Source organism: Drosophila obscura, unplaced genomic scaffold (assembly GCF_018151105.1).
Source record: "Drosophila obscura isolate BZ-5 IFL unplaced genomic scaffold, ASM1815110v1 contig_195, whole genome shotgun sequence".
In the NCBI taxonomy this organism is placed as follows: domain Eukaryota; kingdom Metazoa; phylum Arthropoda; class Insecta; order Diptera; family Drosophilidae; genus Drosophila; species Drosophila obscura.
Window position 1 is genome coordinate 274730 of NW_024542784.1, and position 22303 is coordinate 297032.

General features: G+C 44.3%; 2 protein-coding genes across 2 annotated transcripts; both read left to right on the top strand.

Annotated features, from left to right (window-relative positions):
* Positions 1–2671: 2671 nt before the first annotated feature.
* LOC121404376 lies at positions 2672–3223 on the top strand. Its single transcript, XM_041593710.1, has one exon. The coding sequence runs from the start codon at positions 2672–2674 to the stop codon at positions 3221–3223; it is 552 nt and encodes a 183-aa protein (XP_041449644.1).
* Positions 3224–8504: 5281 nt separating this feature from the next.
* Positions 8505–9525, top strand: LOC121404377. The gene is made up of 2 exons (XM_041593711.1): positions 8505–8680; positions 8889–9525. Exons 1-2 carry the CDS (start codon positions 8505–8507, stop codon positions 9523–9525), a joined length of 813 nt encoding a protein of 270 aa, XP_041449645.1.
* The last annotated feature ends 12778 nt before the right edge of the window (positions 9526–22303 follow it).

Below are 22303 nucleotides of genomic sequence, written 5' to 3' on the forward strand. Positions count from 1 at the left end.
TTCATTACTTACTCAAACATTCATTTTGTAACGAAATATCGAATTCAAAGTTTTGCGCCCTTAGAGCCCTTGATCCGGGCTATCGATAGTTAGCGGTCATCTCGAACGGGCAGACGTAGGGCAGAAAAGAAGAAGAAGAAAGCACATGTATGAAGAAAAGATCAGGCACGAAGGTTATGTGCTAAGAATAAACTGGAGAAATAAAGAGAAGGTGTGTTATAATTTCACAGAATAGGACGGCTACCAAGTTTGGGCTGCTGCCTTCGTTAAAGCTCAGCCCCCCAATCTGAAAGGAAAATCCGCTCGGCCCGCCGCGTAACACAATTTTGTTACATTGGTGTCAGGTGTGGGGTTAGCGATCAGATCGGCAACGATCTCAAGCCATAATGTCAAAACGAGAAGCAAAAAAACGTGACCGTTCCGTGAACCCGGAGCCCGAGGTAGTGACGCCAGCTTCATTGACGGCGATTTTAACCGCTTCCCAGCACCAGATGGATCTCAAAATAGAGAAGATGTTCGATTCGTTTCAACGGCATCGCGATGCAACGTGTAATTTAGGCCCCCCCACGAAATTCGTCGGTCCCTTCCCCAAAAACAGTGGCCAGACCACCCGCCGCATGGACGTTCGCAGTGGATGCAGGGGAAAACGACGCGGTGACTGTGTTCCCAGAGAGTCCACAGGCCGCCTCTACCCTGCGACCTTCAAGCGGCCGAGTAACTGCCTTTCAACCTGGGACACTGCCTTCGTACGACGAAGAACAGGGCATCGAAAGAGGATCCAGCGGACGAGGCCCCATAGATTGGAATCCTCTGCTAGATTACGTCGAGCTTGGCGTCCGGAAGCCGCCTGTGAAGTTGCTCTGTCGTTATCGCAAATCATTTGCCAGAAACGACGACGAGACGGGCAAGACCGACATCACGCACCATGTCATAAACACGGGGCAAGCACGGCCCCATAAGCAACCACCCCGGCGGTTGGCGCTAGCGAAGAGAGAAGAAGTGGAGCGCCTGCTAGCGGAGATGCGCGCCAACGGAGTGATACGTCCTTCCAACAGCCCCTGGTCCTCACCTGTAATATTAGTCCGTAAGAAGGATGGTGCGACCAGGTTCTGCGTGGACTACCGAAGGCTCAATGACGTCACGATTAAAGACTCGTATCCCCTGCGCGATTAAGACTGAGCCCAAAGAAATGTCAATTTTTGAAGAACGAGGTCAACTTTCTAGGAGACGTGGTGGGCAGTCAGGGTCTGCGGGCTTGCCCGGAAAAGATAACTAAAGTCACTGACTGGCCAAGACCGCAAAACCAAAAGGAGGTGCGCTCATTTGTAGGGCTCTGCTCTTATTACCGGAAATTTTTCAACGACTTCGCAACGATCGCCAAACCCCTCCACGAATTGACGGAGGCTCGGCGCACCTTTACCTGGAGCACAGCTACGGAGCAATCTTTCGACACGCTGAAGACTAAGCTAACTACAGCTCCGATCCTAGCCTTTCCAGAACCAAAAGAGCTTTTCGTGTTGGACACGGATGCCTCTGAAAATGGGGTAGGCGCCGTACTGAGCCAGATGCAGAACGGTCAAGAGGTGATCATCGAATATTACAGCAAAACTTTTAGTCCTGCAGAGCGCAATTATTGCGTAACTCGAAGAGAACTGTTGGCCGTAGTTAAGGCCACCAAACATTTTCACCACTATTTCTACGGACAGAAATTTGTCGTACGGACGGACCACGCGTCACTTAAAAGGCTCTTCACATTTCAGGAGCCGGAAGACCAAGTAGCAAGATGGATCGAGAGACTGCAACAGTACGATATGGAGATACAGCACCGACCTGGGAAACTCCACGGTAATGCAGACGGACTATCTCGCCGTCCCTGCAACGATTGTCGAGTTTGCGAGCAGAAGAAAAGGCGGGTCGAGTACTTTTCCTAGAAGCAGTACCAGAACCTCTAAGCGAACACCAGAAGAAAGACACGGAGCTAACAGTCGTCTATGTTGTGGTTGTACGGTTGTGCGAGTAGAGAGGCCGCCGAAGAGTACAATTTGCGGTGAGAGTCCCGATGTGAAAGCTTATTGGCACCTATTTTCTCGTTTACAGCTGAAGGAGCTAGTGCTTATGGTCCCCAACCGAGATGGCGAGCAGGTCCCTGTCATCCCGATCGCAGTACAGCCGCAAATCCTGCAAGCCGTCCACCAATCTTCCACCGGAGGCCACTTCGGTATAAGGAAAACTCTGGCCAAGGCTAAGAAACTGTTTTACTGGATTGGGCTAAGCGCGGGCGTAGCAATATACTGCGCTCGTTGTTTGGCGTGTCAAGCCAGAAGCGGTCCGGCCAGACGAACGGTCGGCAGGCTCCAGCCCAGTGCCATAGGTGCCCCATTCGAACGAATCGCCATCGACATACTGGGCCACCACCACCCGGGATAACCGATACATAGCTGTCGTCTTGTGCTACTTTACCAAGTGGCCGGAATGCTTAGCTCTACCGGACCAGACAGCAGTGAAGGTGGCGTGCGCCCTAACGGAAGAGGTGTTCTGCCGGTATGGAGTCCCCTTTGTACTTCATTCGGATCAAGAAAGGAACTTTGAATCGGAAGTTTTTCGAGCCTGCCTACGATTAATGGACATCGAGAAAACCCGCACCACCCCCCTCCACCCCCAATCAGATGGAATGGTTGACCGTTTCAACCGCACGCTGCTCATCTATCTGGCTAAATTCGTAGATGACCATCAACGGAACTGGGATGAACGACTGCCGTGGGCGCTGTGGGCCTACCGAGCAGCAGTTCACGAGGCTACTGGATTCTCGCCCGCGAAGTTAACCTTCCGCCGGGAGGTGCGATTGCCGTGTGAACTGCTGTATGGCCGCCCAACACCCGACACAGAGAGCTACCCGGCCTTTGTAGGTAAACTACAATCTCATTTGCGAGAAACGCATCATGCCGCAAGGGAACACCTGAAGGCCGCGGCAGACCAGCAAAAGGACCGTTACGACCTACGCTCCCACACCGTCCAGTTCGAGACGGGTGATCTCGCATGGCTGTATGCACCCGTTCGGAAAGTGGGACGATGTCCGAAACTCCAATCAGACTGGATTGGACCCGCCACCGTGATCCGCAGTTCTTCCGACCTAGTCTACGAGATACGCCTTCCCGGAAAACGCGCCACCAGGACGGTACACGTAAACCGACTAGCGAGCTACAAGGAACCTGTTCCTGAATAAGTCGACCAGGAGGCTCAACTCTAAAAGGGGGGCAATGTAACGAAATATCGAATTCAAAGTTTAGCGCCCTTAGAGCCCTTGACCCGGGCTATCGATAGTTAGCGGTCATCTCGAACGGGCAGACGTAGGGAAGAAAAGAAGAAGAAGAAAGCACATGTATGAAGAAAAGATCAGGCACGAAGGTTATGTGCTAAGAATAAACTGGAGAAATAAAGAGAAGGTGTGTTATAATTTCACGGAATAGGACGGCTACCAAGTTTAGGCTTCTGCCTTCGTTAAAGCTCAGCCCCCCAACCTGAAAGGAAAATCCGCTCGGCCCGCCGCGTATCACAATTGTGTTACAATATCGACTTCGTCAAGGCTTCACCGACTTACGCTGCCAACCTTCGATGGGACCCATACGTACAAAAACTTTATCGCATCGTTCATACAGCTTATGGGTCGGGAGAAATTGTCACACATTGAGAAATTTAATCATTTTCTTTAAATATTAAAGCATTTCCGGTTACAAGTGAAAATTATTCCAAAGGCTTGGATAAGCAGCGTTCCCGCTATGTCAAGCCTGCGCTAATCTTCATGGAAACGATATTATCAATTTTCCAATTGCAGTCTGCCAGTCCTTTAAATCCTCAGCAATTACGCAGTTTAATTGATAATGCTGCGGCATTGTTTAGCTCCCTGTGGTCCCTAGGTACTGCAACGCAAATTCCCGAAGGAATGTTGATCTATATCACTAAACATACAGTATATAGATGTGCCAGTTCATACACCAACGTGTCGCAGCTGAATTTTCTGTCCCAGGTCCCCAGGTCTTCGGCTGTTGGACCTGAGACGTTCGGCATTTTTTTCGACATGACGAGATGCGAAAGCAAGCCGAGAATTGAAAATGTATGTGTGTACACAGGCACGACAAAATATTTATCAATTCTTATTTTCCGAAACCGTTCTGAGTTAGTTTTGAGTTTCGTTTCCAGGCTACTTAATTGTGAGTGTGCCATGTATTTGTATTGTATACTGTATGGTTAGTGGCGCAGTGTTAAGGTCGATATTTTCTAAAACTATCGATTCTTGACATAGTGTGCGACAAAAATATCGTACCGATATTATCGTATCAAAAATAAAAAATATCATCTATATCGATCTAATATCAACAATCCTAAATCGCTTGCATTCTCTGCTCTAATCTTGGAGACAGGCTGATGGCGTGCAAGCAGTTCAAGGTCATGGAGGCAGTTCAATGGTTGTAGGAAAAGGAAAAGAGAAAAGGCATAGGCTCTGCCTCAACTGCCTTTCTAAAGGTCATCAAATGGCTACTTATGCCTCAGCTTATCGCTGTCTGAACTGCGGTCAATCACATCACACTCTATTGCACCACAGCAACACGCTGCAGGCCACATCGTCACAGAAAGTAGATTCCTAATTTCAGCTGATCGAAGCCGCTGCACATGCCCACGCTCAATCGGACTCCGTCAAGGGAACGCAGGTAAGCTTCATTACCAACGTTATCGCGCAGAAGCTCTGCCTTCCGCGAGAGAGACACGACATTCAAATTCGCAGCATCGGCGATTCGCAGACGTGCATCAAGTCTCTCACAACAACGCCGATCAAATCTCGCACTTCGCCGTTTGAGTTTTCTTGGATCTCAGCATATCAACCTGATGCCGAGATTGATATAACTGCTTGGAATCTCCCACCCAACATTCGGTTAGCAAATGAAAGATTCTACCAAGCTCGGAACGTTGACATTTTGTTTGGCACTGAAGCACTCTGAATCATTCACTGACATACTTGCAGTGGGCCAAGTCAAACTGGGTCCTAACTTGCCTACAATTAGCACCCCAATCAAAAAGCTCAAACCTGAGCATAAGATCTGTAAGGAACGCTTTCTACAATCAACTCGACTCGATGAGGATGGGCTCATTGTCGCTAAACTGCCATTTAAGGATAATCCATCCCCACTCGGCAGCTCACTTGAGATCGCTCGTCGCAGGTTCATAGGTGTGGAACGCCGAATCTCACGCTCTCCTGGGTTTATGAAGAAATACAAAAGTTTGTGTCACATGCCTCATTACTCATTATTAAGCTGGGTACCAAATCCATAAAGCTAAGAGTGGTATTTGATGTCTCTTGCCGCATGTCCAACCAAATTTCGCTAAACGATATCCTGCTTGTTTGTCCGACTCTGCGAAATGAGTTATATATGTTGTTGCTGCGCTTCAGGCTATCCCGTTATGCCATCAAAGCCGATGTCACCAAAATGTACAGGCAAGTAAAGATTGATACCAATGATCGCAAATATCAGTACATTCTTTGTACATACCAGCTGAAAACCGTGACCTACGGAACGGCCTCGGTGTCATACCTAGCGTACCACAGTCTCCATCACTTGGCAGACCTTCATCGAGCTGAGTTCTCCCGGGGCGAGGATATCATCAAATCCTCATTCTACGTTGATGACCTGCTTACTGGAGCTGATGATCTCGCGAGTCTCCGCTCTATCAAGGACGAAGTCATCGAGATTCTGAATCGGGGTCACTTCCCTCTGACAAAATGGCATTCGAATCCTCCCGACAGTCTCGACGCCAAACAATTCAACTCATGCGCAGATGGGGTAACCACTGCCCTCTGTCGGTACCACGGTATTGCCTCAAAGTAAATTGCCAATCGATCCAAGTGCACGGATTCTGTGACGCCTCTATTCGAGCGTACGGCTTCTGCATCTATCTTCGCACCGAAGTTGCTGGTGGCTTCATTGCTGTCAGCCTCATAACGGCCAAATCAAGAGTGGCTCTGGTCAAGAAAATGTCGTTGCCTAAATTGGAATTGTGTGGAGCAAACAGGTCAAACATTACTTGTCGATAAGCTGCACTCTACTCACTTGTGGTCAGACTCACAAATAGTCCTAGACTGGTTGAAGGAACACGCTGTGACCTTGCTTGTGTTCGTTGGGAATCGAGTCTCTGAAATCCAGGACTTAACGTCCTATGCCTACTTCCTCAAATCCTGCCGACATCGTCTCACGAGGAGCCACCACCCACGAACTTGAAACCTCAATGTGGTTTGCCAGTCCACCTTTACTGAAGCCGCCTGCTGCGGACTGGACAACAAATCAGTTTATCAATCTAGATACAGAGGTGATCAACACTGAGCAGCGGAAAAGCACTTACAACGCATTCATTATCGCCAACTATTTACTCAAGAAATTGATCAGCATAAGCTCCTACACTCTCTCACTACGTATTGTCACCTGGATGTTTCGCTTTTCCTACTCAACACGGAAAACAGGCAAACTTCAAACAGGGCAGTTGTCAGCTGTGGGACCCACCTGAGACGCTAAAACATTGGTCCTTCGAGCCGGATATTTGCCTTCCCTATAAGGAAAATCCAGCCTTCTAGCATTGGCGCAGCAACTTCACCGCAAGATGATCTTAAGATAAGTATGACTTTCGTTTGCAGCAAATCTCTTCCATTTGCGATTTGTGTTCCCAATTTCTTCGCTTCTCATTTCGACACCGCCATATTATCGGCGATTCCGGCCGTTCTCCATTTCTTCAACTCCAACTACCAGTGCTACGGTAGTTCTTCAATTCCGTCTTCCGTCTCGTCTTGCTCGGTGGCAACATTGTTTTTATGAATTGTGTGGCAACTCTTAAAGCGTCGCGTCTTTGCTTTGAATTGCAAATTTTAATACAAAAAACTAAATGTCTGGTTTCCCAGCCTGATATTCCCCAATAAATTCCTCAAAATAGCCAGTGGAGCAAATTAACGTAATCTCACCTTTGTTTTCTATTTGCATTGCCCACTGCATATATATATTGTAACCGATTATAATTACTCACGGCAGCGGCCGTTCTTTCGCCTCTTTATATCTCCTTCTTCATTTGCTACTGCTACTTTCGCATTCTCCCTCTCTATCTATAGCTCGTGCTCGGCTCAGCAGCAGCCGAGCTTCTATTGCTTCTTTCGTTATCTCTCTCACTTGTATTAGGGCACGCGCAATTCGGTCCGCCTGCCCTCTTTTAGTCTTTAATTGATCGTCATCATTATCGCACTCACGTTCTACCGTCTTGATCAATCACTCACTTCTCTCGCATATTGAACAGACCCTGCGTCTTCAATTCTCGCTTTGAGTTGATCAACCGCCACCTCTCGCTTTATTTCGCTACACCTACGCACCCTATATTTCGCCTACTTAACAAATAAACTGTACACACATAAAGTATATTGAATTGCTCGACTTCTTAATTTAATCTAAATTCAACAGCTAGTGAAAAAGCTCGCTAGCTCAACACTAAATATGTCTCTTAAACGCAAATTAAGTTCGATATGGGATCATTTTGAGCATTTTGACTACCAAAAGGCCAAGTGTAAGATCTGCAAAGTAATTTTGTCTTGTGTATCGCAGACTATTCTTGAACAGGGAAAAACTGAACAAGTGAGTGAACCACTGAACAAGGAACAACTGAACAAGTGAGTGAGCAACTGAACAAGTGAGCTACTGAACACAAATTTAGTGAACATGTTCAGTTCACTCAGTGAAGTGAACAGCTCTTTTTTGTTCACACACTATACAAACATACATACTCCACGCATACTGACATATATTTAAAATAAATTCCGCGATTCCGAACAAGTATTGCAAGTATTTCGATCGCCACATCACCTAAGCCATTCTCCAGGTACCAAATAGATTACTACCAAGGCACGACGCGTTTTCAGTAATTAGTTGGCCTTTTACATTCCCAATTGTCAAATTGGTGTGTCGGGGTTTTTTTTTCGGGAATTAAAGGTGGCACAATCCAAATACTATCAGTATTGTAACCGACCCTTGCGTACATCCGAATAAGATAAACTCTCTCGTGTTTACCTTGCATTTTGGAGCTGGTCGTCGGTGAAGGCGAATGAGCAGAGGCTTTGGGCCAGCTCAATTATCCCAAATTTCCAGGCAGCCAAAGGTGGAAAGGGCGAAGCTAATGCCCCAACCAAGCGGCAGCGCTCAGCAGATCCTGAAGATTCTGCAGCTCTGCAGCCCACACCTTCTTACAGCCGATTGGAAGGTGGCCAAGGTGGATGAGGTCACTGGACAAAGGCGCCAAATAATCCTCGTCCTCAATGAGGAGTCCCTCGAGCTCCTCGAAAAGTCGGAAGGAGTAGTGGACTATGGCTACCGGAAGGTGAATCCGACTCTAAGGGCAGGCAAGCAGAGATCCAGCCAGATCCTGAGCTGCCAGAGGTCCCGAAAGCAGAAAGCTATACCGCGGCGTCGGACGTAGCGTCGGAGATGTCGGACGACATCTTTGACCGCTACGAGTCTGATGCAAGCGACCTAGCTAGGGTTCTTGGACGCCTCGATGTCGGAAAGGACATGGAGTGCTCCGATTGCGATGCCGACGACACAATGGTGGAGGCGAGTCTCAGGAATGTCCCTGACACTCCTGCAGATAAATCTCCACCATTGTGAGGCAGCATGCGATGCCTTACTGCTCCACCTAGCCAAGGGTGGAGCCGATATAGTCCTCATTCAGGAGCCCTGGATCCTCGGAAACAGGGTTTGCGATCTCAGGACTCAAGACTATAAGCTATACGTAGCTGACACCACAGGTAAAATCCGTACCTGCATTCTTGCAAAAAGAGAGTTACACTTATTTTTGCTCCCAAATTTGAGCGATGAAGATCACACAGAGGTGAGCCTCGAAGGCCTGGACAGCTCACTGAGGATGTGCGCCACATATATGGGTCACGACCAACCTGACCCCCCTCCACACGCACCCCTAAGGGTTCTTATCGCAGACTGCGAGGCCAAGGACATCGGGCTAATTGTGGGATGCGACGCCAACGCACTCCACAGTCAGTGGGGAAGCACCGACACCAATGAACGGGGTGAGTCCCTTTTCAGCTATATACTGACCACTCAGATGGTCATATTAAACCAGGGCAACGATCCCACCTTTATTATTACAAATCGCGAGGAGGTCCTGGACCTCACACTTGCCTCTCACACGATACAGAAAAACATAGTATTCTGGAGGGTCCTGGAAGAACACTCCTTCTCGGACCAGAGGTACGTGGAAACTGTTTTCTCATTCGCCATACCGAGCCCAGTGCAATTCCGGAACCTCAAGCGGACAAACTGGATTAGTTACTCAGACCACCTTGGCCGTATTTTCGCTGAGTTCCCACCCGGGGAAGACATCTCACGGGAGACCATGACCGATCTGGTGAAAACATTTACCGACGCCTGCAATGCGGCGCTCGACAAACCTTGTCCCCCTAGTAAAACTAGGGGTCGGGAGAAACCTTAATGGTGGACTCCGAAACTGGGGGAACCCCGAAAGCCTCCCGGTGACTCTTCAACAGAGCAAAAGCTATCTATATATGTACCGTTGTCTGCTGTAAAAGTCGTTACATTTCTTGATTGTTTCTCTAGTTAAATTTGGTGGAAACCTGATGTTAAATCCAAACAAGAGAAATACTTTACCCTTCCCAATCGATCCAAAATATCATATATTCTGGGTAGTGGAAATTTATCGGCTACAAGTTTTTTGTTTATGCCCCTATAATCAACTACCATTCGCCATCGTTTTTTGTAGGTAGTATCTATTTTTTTTTGAGGGGGCCCTGTTTACTTGATCCAGTAATATGGCCCGCTGTCGTCGAAATTTTGCGAGTTGACCTCCTCGGGTCCTGACCTTGGTAGTGCTGGGTATGGTGGTCAGCCGCTCCTTTAGAAGCCTTTTTCTGGCTAGGGCTTGGACGGCGGCGGTCTGCTGCTGGGCACTCTTTTAGCGCCTTCCTTACCGCTGCCTGATAGCTTGTGCTCATCCTCGTTGAGTCCTTGTGTCATAGTAGTCAGTATCTGTTGCCGTATTAGGTAGGATCTGTTGACGTGTTAGGCACGATCTGTGGCCTTATTAGGCAGGATCTGGTTTTTATTTATTTATTCATTTTTTTTTTAGATTGCTGGATTAGGCAGGATCGCCATGATATGAAAGGCTTGCGTTCTGGTTTATTAATAATAGTTTATTGAAAGCAAACTTATATTTATATGAAATTGTGAAGAGGCGTTACCTCCATGCAGGTGACTCACAGGTCTGCAATATGACGCGTCGGATTTCAGACGGTGGCGGTAGCTGTTAGTAAAGTACTCTAGCTAGATGCAGACTAGGCTGGGCCAAAATTTGACCAAACAATTTTTTTTTTGTTTTTTTAAGGGGATTTTTGTTCTTTGTTATTCAATAAAATACAATTTTTTTCAAACTTTTAGTTTAATGTTTGGGAGTTGCTACCACGGAAAGAAAATAAAAATTGTTGGGTAAATATACATTAAAATAAAAATTGAATTCGGCGGTTTTTTCAAATAATGTTGAAACTGCCAATAACTGATTAATGACGATATGAATGGTATTAATATATATGCAATAGATTTAACCAATTATCCAACTCATTCAGCAAACACTTTTTTTTAAGTTTTCTTGATTAAAATTTTTTATAAAGTTCGGTATCAACCTCTAAAAAAAAAAAAAATTAAATAAAAACATGTAAATTACTCTTAAATCCAAGATAACAAAAGTAGGGGGTGTCCCGTTTCAATTTCGAAAAAAAAAATTTTTGTCTAATGCAGACGCATTACTTTTGGGCCACGACAGCGACCGCCATATTTCAATCCGTCTTTAGGGTGGTTCTTAAACACACTGCATGAATACACTACACTATAACAAGGAACTTAGGAAAGCCAAACGCGCCTCATGGCGTAAGTTCTGCAGTGAAATCGAAAGTAACTCCGAAGCTTCATGCTTGCGCAAAGTACTATCGAAGTCGACCCCAACTTTGGGTTACCTGGAGAAAGCCGATCAGTCATGGACGACGTCCAGCAATGAATCGGTAAACCTTCTACTCAATACACACTTCCCAGGCTGCGTTGTAAACAGACCAAATTTTAGCGTACCTCCTTCTTTTGCCTAAAGATCAATTCTAAACCTTTCGTAGTGACCAGACGTGTTTTTGTTTTGCGCTCCGCATTTTCCTTTTGTTTAACATAAACAGCCGGTGTTTTTATCTATCATTTAACTCTCTAACTAACTTACATTAAAATCATACTTTTACCGCGGGTGCATGCCTGATAATTGTGTAAAAACACAACTTATTTAATAAATTTTGTGCGTCGGTTAGTCGTGTGTTTGTGTTGTTGCTTTTCGTAAGTAAGCCCTCTCATTACATTTAGCCGCTCTTTGTCGTAGCTTTTGCCGTCTATCACTCTCTCTTTATCACCTAACTCTCAATAACTGTTCTTTCTCTCTCGCTCTTGTAACTTTTTGTGCAGTAACGCTCTCACCTATAAGCTGTTGCTGCAACCACTCTCCTCTCTCATCTTATTTCTACCGATTTCGCTTTAAGCATTGCTCTAAGCATCTGCTCTGCACACTTGGTCTGACTGCTATTTGTTTTGAACTTTTTTTTCCTCGAATTAAAAAAATAAAAGACATAATGGAATTATCTGTCGTCTGTGCCAAAAAAAAAACCTGCAAGAAGCAGATCACCCATGACCAGCCCAATATCCCCTGCTGGCTTTGCGAAAGCGTAGTGCACGCAAAATGTGTAGGGATCTCGGGCCGCGTAGGAGACGCCATTTCCCAAAACAACGGCCTACATTATAGTTGTGAGGAATGCCGTGCGAACGACATGCGTTCGTTCATGAGGCAGACGCGGAGAGGCTTCAAAGAGCTGATCGTAGGCTTTAAACAGCAATATGATCGGCTCTTGGCCATGAACACTCAGTTCAGCAGTTTACAGCTGCTGGCTGAGTCTCCGAGGCGCAAGAAGTCTACTCCGCGGGACTTGCAAGTGCCGACTGCCTCATGTCCGCGGCATCTGAAAAACTTACTCCGACCACTCCCTTGATGCAGCAGATGATTACGTTTGCTACTCCAAGGGCAGCGATCGCTGCTGGTGATGCAGATTCAGGAGCCGAATGCTTCGCATCGGAGAGTATGCAGTTAGAAATGTCTGTAGAGTCCGTGTCCATCGAGTCCGCACCCAACCCTTAACTATCCCCTCAGTTTCGCTCCCACCAGCTAAAAGATGTCCAGGACCACCGGATACTGGCATCACAGGTACTAGGCCTGTGGTGCCAAAACCACTGGTGGGAGTCCCAGCAAAGCGACAAGTTTTTGTCTCGCGGCTAGCCCCTGACCTCACATCCAATGATGTGACCGCTTTTATATAAAGCAAAATAAAAGCCGTCGGCTTAAAGGTGGAAAAATTTAACTTTTCTTACGCCAGAGAGATATCTTCCTTCAAGATAAGCGTCTCCCCACCTCAATTTGAAACCATTTGTTCCGCCAAGTTTTGGCCGGAGAATTTGGTCGTCAAAGAGTTTAAGGCTAAGAGAAAGAATAGGCCCCCCATAACTCTTCCTAGCATTCAGACCAGTGCTCCATCTCCATCCTCATCTTCCACCTCTACTTCCACCCATCCAAAAAACTAACTTCCTCTCTTGTAATTACCTACCAGAATGCTAGAGGCTTGCGTAGTAAGCTCAGCACTCTTTTCCTTGAGAGTCTCGCATCTCATCCCACGTTATTGTGTTCACCGAGACCTGGTTAAAGCCGGACATCCTTAGTTCCGAAGTTTTGGCAGGTCGGTACACAATTTTTAGCAATGACCGTTCGTCTCGATGTGGAGGTGGGGTCGTTATTGCAGTGGACTCAAACTTCACGTCGGAACATTTCATGGTCCAGGTTCAACAAGACCTGGAATTCCTGTGCGTAAAACTGATTCTCCCAGGCTTTTCCATTTTCATTACTTGCTCGTATATTCCACTTTCCTCAGAAAGGTTTCTTCCTCGCTATCAGATAAAGAGCATATGATAGTACTGTTTGTCTGTCTTCGGTAAACGAGTCTAATAACCTTGTGCCCAAATTTTTCCAAACAACACATTCTCATGAAAGCTACTCTGGTCAGCCGTATTCATACAGTTTACCAAGATCGAATGGCATCTTCAGCCCCTTGTTAAATGAAAGCTCACTGCTTCATGATCTTCATGATCTTCGACTAGTTAAGCCGGTATTTTCACCAGGTCCCGACGGAGTTCCCGGCTGTGTACTTAGGTACTGTGCCGACGCTCTGTGTGGACCCTTGCTTAAACTATTCACCCTATCCATTAACTCTTCATGCTTCCCCCCCATCTGGGAGGAATCTTTTATGGAGGTATATATAGAGGTATATCTAAGTTATCCGCTATTCCTAAAATGTTTGAAAAAATTTTAACTCCGCACTTGCAACATCTCTGCAAATGACTTATATCTCCGTCCCAGCACGGATTTATAAGGCCGTCGCCTCAACAACCACAAATTTATTAGAGATTACCTCTTTTATCATTAAAGGCTTTCAAGGTAACTTGCAGACGGATGTCATTTACACTGATTTTAGTAAAGCATTCGATTCTGTAAACCTTTCTGTAATATTTAATAAACATTTAACGTTTGAATAAGAATAAGTTGTAATAGCGAACCAAGACATCCGTCTTGGTTCAAGTGATTTTATTGACTCCCGTTGGATCTCTTACATGAAGGGTTCTTAGCTAGGGCCGCGTAGCTTCGCTGTCGGAGACGTCGGCAGCGGAGCGGCCGCTTATGTTTATTCGTATTATATGCCCAGCGCTTCTAAGAGCGGGGGGCGCGAGGGGAATATGCACATGCTTGTGTGGATCATATTCAAGTGCCGTCGGCTATGCTATACATGCCGACGCTGCACTAATGTAGTACCAGGCATATATGTGTGATCGTATTTCGTCGCACTGAATATGCCTGGGAATGTTTATTGCATAAACACTGCAACAAAGTGTTACAGTTTTTGGTTTTTTTTTTTTTTTTGTATATGTTATAGTAAAAAAATTAAAAAGATTTGATATATTCCTATGGATATACTCATGTATGGCCATACTAATTCTATCTATGAGTTAAAAAGTTTTAGTCTATCCTTATGGACTGTCTGAGTTTTCTGTTTATTATCGGAGATTGTGACGTTATCTCTTTCTCCGATATTTTCTACTCTATATGGTCCTTTATATTTATAGTCTAACTTGTGACCAGTTTCATTTTTTAATAAAACCTGGTCTCCTATTTTTAGTTCAAAATCTAAACTACTAGCGTCGTACCTAATTTTTTGTTTCTGTTTGCCATCTTCTAACATGATTCTGGCTCTTTTATATGCTACTTCTAATCTATATTTGCTTTCTTTAGCATAATCTTCTATATTATATATAGGTTCTATATTACCTATGCTATTAAAGTACTTTGGTAGATTACTAGTCTTGCCAAATACTAACTCGTATGGGCAATAGCTATGCGAAAGGGATGGTGTTGTATTGAAACAAAAGACAAAATATTTAAGCCATACGTCCCAATCAGTTTTATCAACTGATATATACGAACGTATATACTCATTAAAGGTTCTGTGACTTCTTTCTACAGTTCCTACGGTCTGGTGGTGATTTGCTGTGGAAGTTATGTTGTTTATTTCCATATATTTACACAAGTCGTTAATGATTGAGTTTTTATATTCTGTTCCCATGTCCGTAATGAACGTCTTCATTGGACCGTACTTCAGAATAAATTCTTCAAATATAGCTTTTGCTATTGTACTAGCATTTTTGTTTTCTACTGGTATCGCAACTAAATATTTGGTTAAATCACATATTAAAGTAACCGCATATTCGTTGCCGCTTTCTGATTTGGGTAGTGGACCTATTGTATCCACGATTACCCTGTCAAATACCGTTTTTGGGGTTTCTGTTGTTGTTAAAGGAGTTTTTGTATGTTTAGTCGTTTTCGATTTTTGGCATTTTTGACATTTACGAATGTACTCTGTTATTTCTTTATTCATATTTTTCCAAAAGTAATGTCTTTTGACCTTGGCCAAGGTTTTTGTTATGCCTGTATGTCCTCCTTGAATTGGATCGTCATGTAATGTAGACATTATTGCTTCTTTTTCTTTCCTTTCTTTTACTAGGGTCACCGGGTTGAGTAGCGCTACTCTTAATGTTTTTAATATTTTATTGCCCATTTGTTTAAAATTATCTATTGAAACTTGTTCAAAGATATTTTCCCACGGTGCCACTTTGAGTTGGCTGATGTTGTGTATACCGGCTTGCTTTTCAAGCCTTTGGAAGAATTGACCTAAGTCAAGAATTCCATTAGTATATAAATCGCTAACTTCATATCTTGCTGTAATTTTCTTTCCATGTTTGAAAAAACATAAATTATTGTTTACATGCAAGGTCACTACTTTTCGTACTTCGTCGTTATTAATGACGTTATATACGTTGGGCTTTGAAGCATTTTCTTTAGATTGCGTTTGCAATTCTATTTTCTGTTCTCCTGCGCAGGATTTTTGTCTACTTTGATATCTTGTAGTGACTTTTCTTATATTGGTTGTTATATTTTTGAGTTCTGTTATTGTTATTCGCGAAAGTGCATCTGCGACAAAATTATCTTTACCCTTTAGATATTCTACTGTGAAGTCATATTCTTCTAGTTCGAGCCGCATGCGTGTAAGTTTAGAACTTGGGTTAACCATCGAAAATAGATACGTAAGCGGTCTATGGTCAGTTTTCACTGTAAAATGTTTTCCATAAATATATGGTCGAAAATGATTAATCGCCCAGTGAATGGCTGCTAATTCCTGTTCTGTTGTACTCTTATTACTTTCACCCTTGGTGAATGATCTGGACGCGTATGCTATAGGAAGTTTGAGGTCTTTATGGTTTTGAGTTAAAACCGCTCCACACGCTTGCTTACTTGCATCCGTTATTATACAAAATTCCTTTGTGAAGTCTGGGTATTGTAATAGAGTTGGTTTTATAAGTTGATCTTTTAGATGCTGGAATGCATTTTGACATTCATCTGTCCACTCAAATGGAACATTATTTTTACATAATCTAGTTATGTGCCGGGAATAGTCGGCGAAGTTTCTAATAAAACGTTTGTAATAATTGCAGAATGCAACGAATCTTCTAGCGCTGTCCGCGTCATGCGGGACTGGATAATTGTTGATGACGTCATATTTCTTGTCATCTGGCAAGATTCCTTTATCAGTGCATTTATGACCGAGAAAGGTCACTTCATGCATACAAAATGAACATTTTTGTGGATGTAATTTCAGGTTGTGTTTCTTGCATACCTCAAAAATATCTTGTAGGTTTTTGAGCATATGTTTTTCGGAACAACCAATGACTATAAGATCGTCCATATATAGGAATTCTTGCGAAGCTTCAAGTCCAGAGAATGCAATAGTCATCATTCTTTGAAATGAATTTGGCGCTATTTTTAAACCAAATGGTAATCGCGTGAAGCGATATGAGCCATTGCTCGTTGAAAAAGACGTTATGTTTCTTGAACTTTCTTCTAGTTCAATTTGCTGAAAACCTGACATTAAGTCAAGGCATGAGAAGTATTTCGCTCTACCTAGTTGATCCAAAATGTCGTCAATTCTAGGTAACGGAAATTTATCGGACAGAAGTTTTTTGTTTATTTGACGATAGTCAACTACTAATCGCCATTTCTTTTGTTCAGTGCCCGGAAGGGCTTTCTTTGGTACAAGCAGAAGGGGGCTGTTGTATTCTGACACTGATGGTTCGACTATTTTGTCGTCTATTAATTTCCCTACTTGTTTCTGTATTTCTTCAACTTGGCTATGCGGGCTTCGATAATTTTTTATATATACTGGTTCGTCATCTTTCAATCTCAATTTTTGTTTATAAAAGTTATTTGTTGTTATAGATTCGGTGTCAAGTCCGAATATGTAACTATATTTAGAACATAGTTTCGTTAATTGTGGTTTAAATTGATTTGGGAAGTTTTTTGTAAGTTGAGCTAAAACAGTTTCTTCTCTTACTCTAGGAGAGGTTTGAAATACATTGTAATTCAAAAGTGGTTCATATTTTAAATTATTTATATTGACCAATTGGTCGGTATTAGTTGTATTTAATAATCGGACGAATGCATTTTGCGTGGTTGCAACAGTGTTTGCAACATAAATACCAGTTTGGACTTCCTGGTTTGGTATTAGAACACTATCTTCAGTTGAAGTTAGCTCTATTTTTCGGACAACTTGTGATCTTGCTGGTAGAAGAATGGTATTGTTACCAGCGCTGTATGTTATTGGAACATAAATTTGGATATTGATATTATTTGGTCGTATTATGAACCAATCGTCTGAAGGTTTAAGATCAATTTGACAATTTAAATCTTTTATGAAGTCAATCCCTATTATTCCATCACATGGGATTGCGAAATTTTTTGTTACTAAATGGAAATTGTGTGGAATTATATATTTGTCTGTCTGAAGCTCTAGTGCTTGCCATCGCCTATACCTTGAATATCTATTATTGTTTCTGATTTTATGTCATTAAAGACATCAGAATTTTCTTTTATTAGCGATATGTTCGCTCCTGTATCTACTAGGAATTTTAATTTTTTTCCTGTGTGTGCATTGTTAAATGACACGAAAATATTAAAATTGAGATTGATGGTATGAACCGTTGTTTTTATTGTTGAATATCTAAAGGTGCTTGGGAGTTTCCCGAAGCCGTTTGGGTAACACGGACGTTGTTTTGTCGTGTACCTCTATTATTGTCGTATTGGTTGTTATAGGAGTTTCCGTTTCCACGGTTATTTCCTCTATAACCACCACGACCTCTATAGTTATTTGAATTGTTGTTGTTGTTATTTGAGTAGCTACTGTTGTGGTTGTAGCCACGACCATTTCCTCTACCACGATAGTTACCTCTATAGGTACTACCGCGGTATGCCTGACCTCGTCTGGTATACAATATGGAACTTGCATTACCAGTCATGTCAGTAGAACATTGGATATATTTGGTTATGGCATCATTCATGGTAGGGAATGTGCCTGCTTCTAGAATGTTCTTAAGTCTGCCATGCTCACATGGTTAAAAACCATTGTGCTAATGGCTTCTTTGCTGCTGAATTTATCAGCGTGCTCAGCTGGCAGACCCTCATCGATGTATGATGCTTCTAGGAGTTTTCTCATCTCGTCGATTTCTTTTGTAAATTGGGTGGCTGTTTTGCCTTTTTGGCATATTTTTGCCATTTTGGCCTTAACTACGTCAGATGTTTCACCGACAATTGTAGTTTTCAATTTTCGAATGATCGATTGGATGGTCGTTTCATCCTGGACTTTGTATAGTGTAGAGCCGATGATTTTGGATTTTATCACTTCGACAGCTAGAGATTCACAACGGGTTTTATTTCTGTAATGTATTGACACTAGCAGTTCAATAGACATGCGTTCATTTCAAGTCTCTTTTATTGAATGTCTTTCTCATCTCCTTAAACTCTACTCTTATATGTTAGGTGTGACCGTAAATTGCTCTTAACATAATACCTAACACGCCTCTCCTTAGACTTTTAATATGTACATGATTAATGTGACAAGTTTTCTTATGATAATTTTATTACAATTTCTATTTTAATTAATCTAGATACAATATATATGTTTGGTTACGCAGCCAAATAGTGGCCAAATGCATAGATTATAGCCAGTGGTGCAGCAGTAGAGTAAATCCTTATTATTGTTCGTTGTTTGCACTGCCCACTGTACTTAATTGTCATTTACCTACAAACTCATGCACGCATTCATGCTCCCTCACGGCAGCAGCCTATGCAGCCGTTCTCTTTTCGCCTCTTCATCCCACACCTTTCTTTCTATCGCCTTTCGCTATTACTCTCTCGATCTTTCGCTCTCTCGCTCGCATTAGGGCACGGGCAATTCGCCCGCCTGCCCTTTGAATTAGTCTTGATCTTGCAATCACTGCGCATCGTCTTGGAATCGAGCTATTCAATCCGACACCGTCTTAACCGACCCCCGCGTCTTCAATCTGACCCCGTCTTGAATCCAGCTAACTATCCTTTCGACTCTGTATCGCTTATTTACTTCACCACAATAAACTGTGAATATATATATTGAACAATCATCGCCTTTTTAATAGTATCGCATACAACGCTACTGAAGAAGCTCAGTAGCTCAACATTTGGTGACCCCGACGTGATATAAACATAAACTCTTTAAATTGTATCACAAAAAACATTTTCGTTGGATAAATTCGCTTTGAACCACGGTGTTTCGGTTCATCGTTTGTGCACAAGCAACAGAAACGGTTCTCGCGTCATCTGCTTTGCGGTCTGCTTGCTTGCTGTTGTTTCGTTTCGGTTTCGTGCTCTCAGTGTGCATGCCTTTGTTGTTGTCGGATGCACAAGTGCAGTGCGTTTCAAACTGTTAGCTCTCGCTGCTGCTCTGTAAAACTGCAAGACTGTGTGGTTTTTAAACGCTGCGATCGATTGTACAGTTCGTGTAAAACTGTTCGAGGTTATTCACCGGCTGTTAACCTCTACACTCTCTCAGTGACTCTAAGCCCAGCTTTTCTATTGAACATACACGATGGCTTCTAATAGCACCCCTTCGATCCCCCCCTCACCATTGTTGTTGATTCGGAAGCTGCATTCTACAAGCGCAAGGTGCAATCCATGCTAGGGGCGGCACGGAGAATCGAAACGGCCGTCGGCAAGGAGAGGATTGGCGAGCTCAGTGAGGAGGAGCTGAACGTGAGGCTGAAGCTGCTAGCGGATCTTGTAGCTTCATTCAACGAGCACCATAATGCCCTGGAGAAGATTGATCTCGATGAGATCGGTAGTCCCTTGAGGGATGAGTTTGACGAGTGCGTGGTCATGCTGGAGATTCGCATGAAGCGAGAGTTAAACAAGCGGCAGCCCACAATGCTACCATGTTCAACAATGCGGGCGGACCATGTAGGAGAGGCCCCAACTACGGTCGTCGTGCAAAGTCGGCCACGCCTGCCGGAGTTGAAGCTACCTGAGTTCGGTGGGGGCTACGCTCAGTATTCCTCGTTTTGGGGCATGTTCTCCTCCATTATAGATAAGGACCCTGACCTTACGAATGTCGAGAAGCTGCAGCATTTACGATCATGCCTAAAGGGACCAGCGCTGGACACGATCTCGTCGCTGGAATTTAGCCACGCCAGCTATCCTATTGCTCTAGATTTACTCAGCAAACGATTTAATAACAAGCGTCTCATCTTTCAGGCACATGTCACAGACATTCTGAGCTTGCAGCGTGTCGAGGCCTCATCTGTTTCCCAACTACGGTCCCTTTCGGATACAGTTAATGCCAATCTGCGAGCGTTACAAAGTATGGGGACAAAGGAGCAGATTGCTGACTGCATCCTAATACACAGCCTACTACAGAAGGTGGACAGCGCCACACAAACCAAGTGGGAGGAATGCTCGTCGTTGGATAGCATACCCTCCAGCCAGCAATTCGCCACGTTTCTGGAGCAGAGATGCCAGAGGTTGGAAACCCAAGAGCACGCAAATGATATGTACACCCAGAGCAGTCGGAAACACTGTCTAATCGCAACCAGCTCCAAGGTCTGTACATTCTGCGGTGATCCAGGACACTCCATTTATGCGTGTTCACAATTTGGGAATCTTTCCGCTCAACTTCGGCTTCAGGAAACAAAGAAGCTGTCACTGTGCACCAACTGTCTCCGAGCAGGCCACACGCAGGGTGCATGTCATTCTCGATCCTGCCGAATATGTGGTGCCAGACATCACACTCTACTTCACTTCGAGTCCCCGTCTTTCGGTTCTCAATCCATTCTGCCATCACTGTCACATTCTACATCAGCTCCGCAATTGCCCGCGGGACCCTCTGGCGTTGTACATACTGCAACAGCGTCAGCCACATCGCCTTTGGCCCAGAGTCACAGGCAGGACATCGTTCTTCTTGCCACTGCCATAATCAGCGTAAGGAATCGCTCTGGTACACTCATTCCATGCCGTGCCTTGCTTGATTCTGGATCGCAGGTGCATCTCATTACTTCTCGCCTGGCTCAGCAGTTGCAGCTTCAAAGGAAAGTGTCGGATGTTTTGGTGTCTGGTCTCGGCGAGTCGCGTGCCACATCGGAAGGATGCTGCGTAGATATCAACCTGGAATCACGCACATCAAGTTATGCCACGACCATTTCGGCAGTAGTTGCTCCCACCATTACGTCCAGTCAACCTAACTGCAATATCGACCTAAACAGCTGGAACATCCCTGCAACACACAGTTAGCGGATCCCAAGTTCTACAAGTCTCAACCTGTGGACATTCTTATTGGAGCGGGACTGTTCTTTGAGCTTCTCTGCATTGGCCAAATCCAATTGGGAGCTGGTCTGCCACGTCTTCAGGAAACCAGGCTAGGATGGATAATTGCAGGAGAGGTGTCTCAGTCTCGCGCATCAGATCCACGTTCTCCTGTGTTATTTTCAGTTAACCAGTCTAAAGTGCCCCCTCGCACGAGTATTGGACCTCTTCGTCGAGTCAGGCATGGTTTCCGGAGTGGCTATACTAAAGACGTCACCTGGATCAACAAAGGAAATGTGGCTGCGAAGGAAGGATGTTAAAGACCCGTGATCTTCAACGGGGGGAGTATGTTTGGTTACGCAGCCAAATAGTGGCCAAATGCATAGATTATAGCCAGTGGTGCAGCAGTAGAGTAAATCCTTATTATTGTTCGTTGTTTGCACTGCCCACTGTACTAAATTGTCATTTACCTACAAACTCATGCACGCATTCATGCTCCCTCACGGCAGCAGCCTATGCAGCCGTTCTCTTTCGCCTCTTCATCCCACACCTTTCTTTCTATCGCCTTTCGCTATTACTCTCTCGATCTTTCGCTCTCTCGCTCGCATTAGGGCACGGGCAATTCGCCCGCCTGCCCTTTGAATTAGTCTTGATCTTGCAATCACTGCGCATCGTCTTGGAATCGAGCTATTCAATCCGACACCGTCTTGAACCGACCCCCGCGTCTTCAATCTGACCCCGTCTTGAATCCAGCTAACTATCCTTTCGACTCTGTATCGCTTATTTACTTCACCACAATAAACTGTGAATATATATATTGAACAATCATCGCCTTTTTAATAGTATCGCATACAACGCTACTGAAGAAGCTCAGTAGCTCAACAATATATATATTTCATTTTTGTTTCAATGTTTA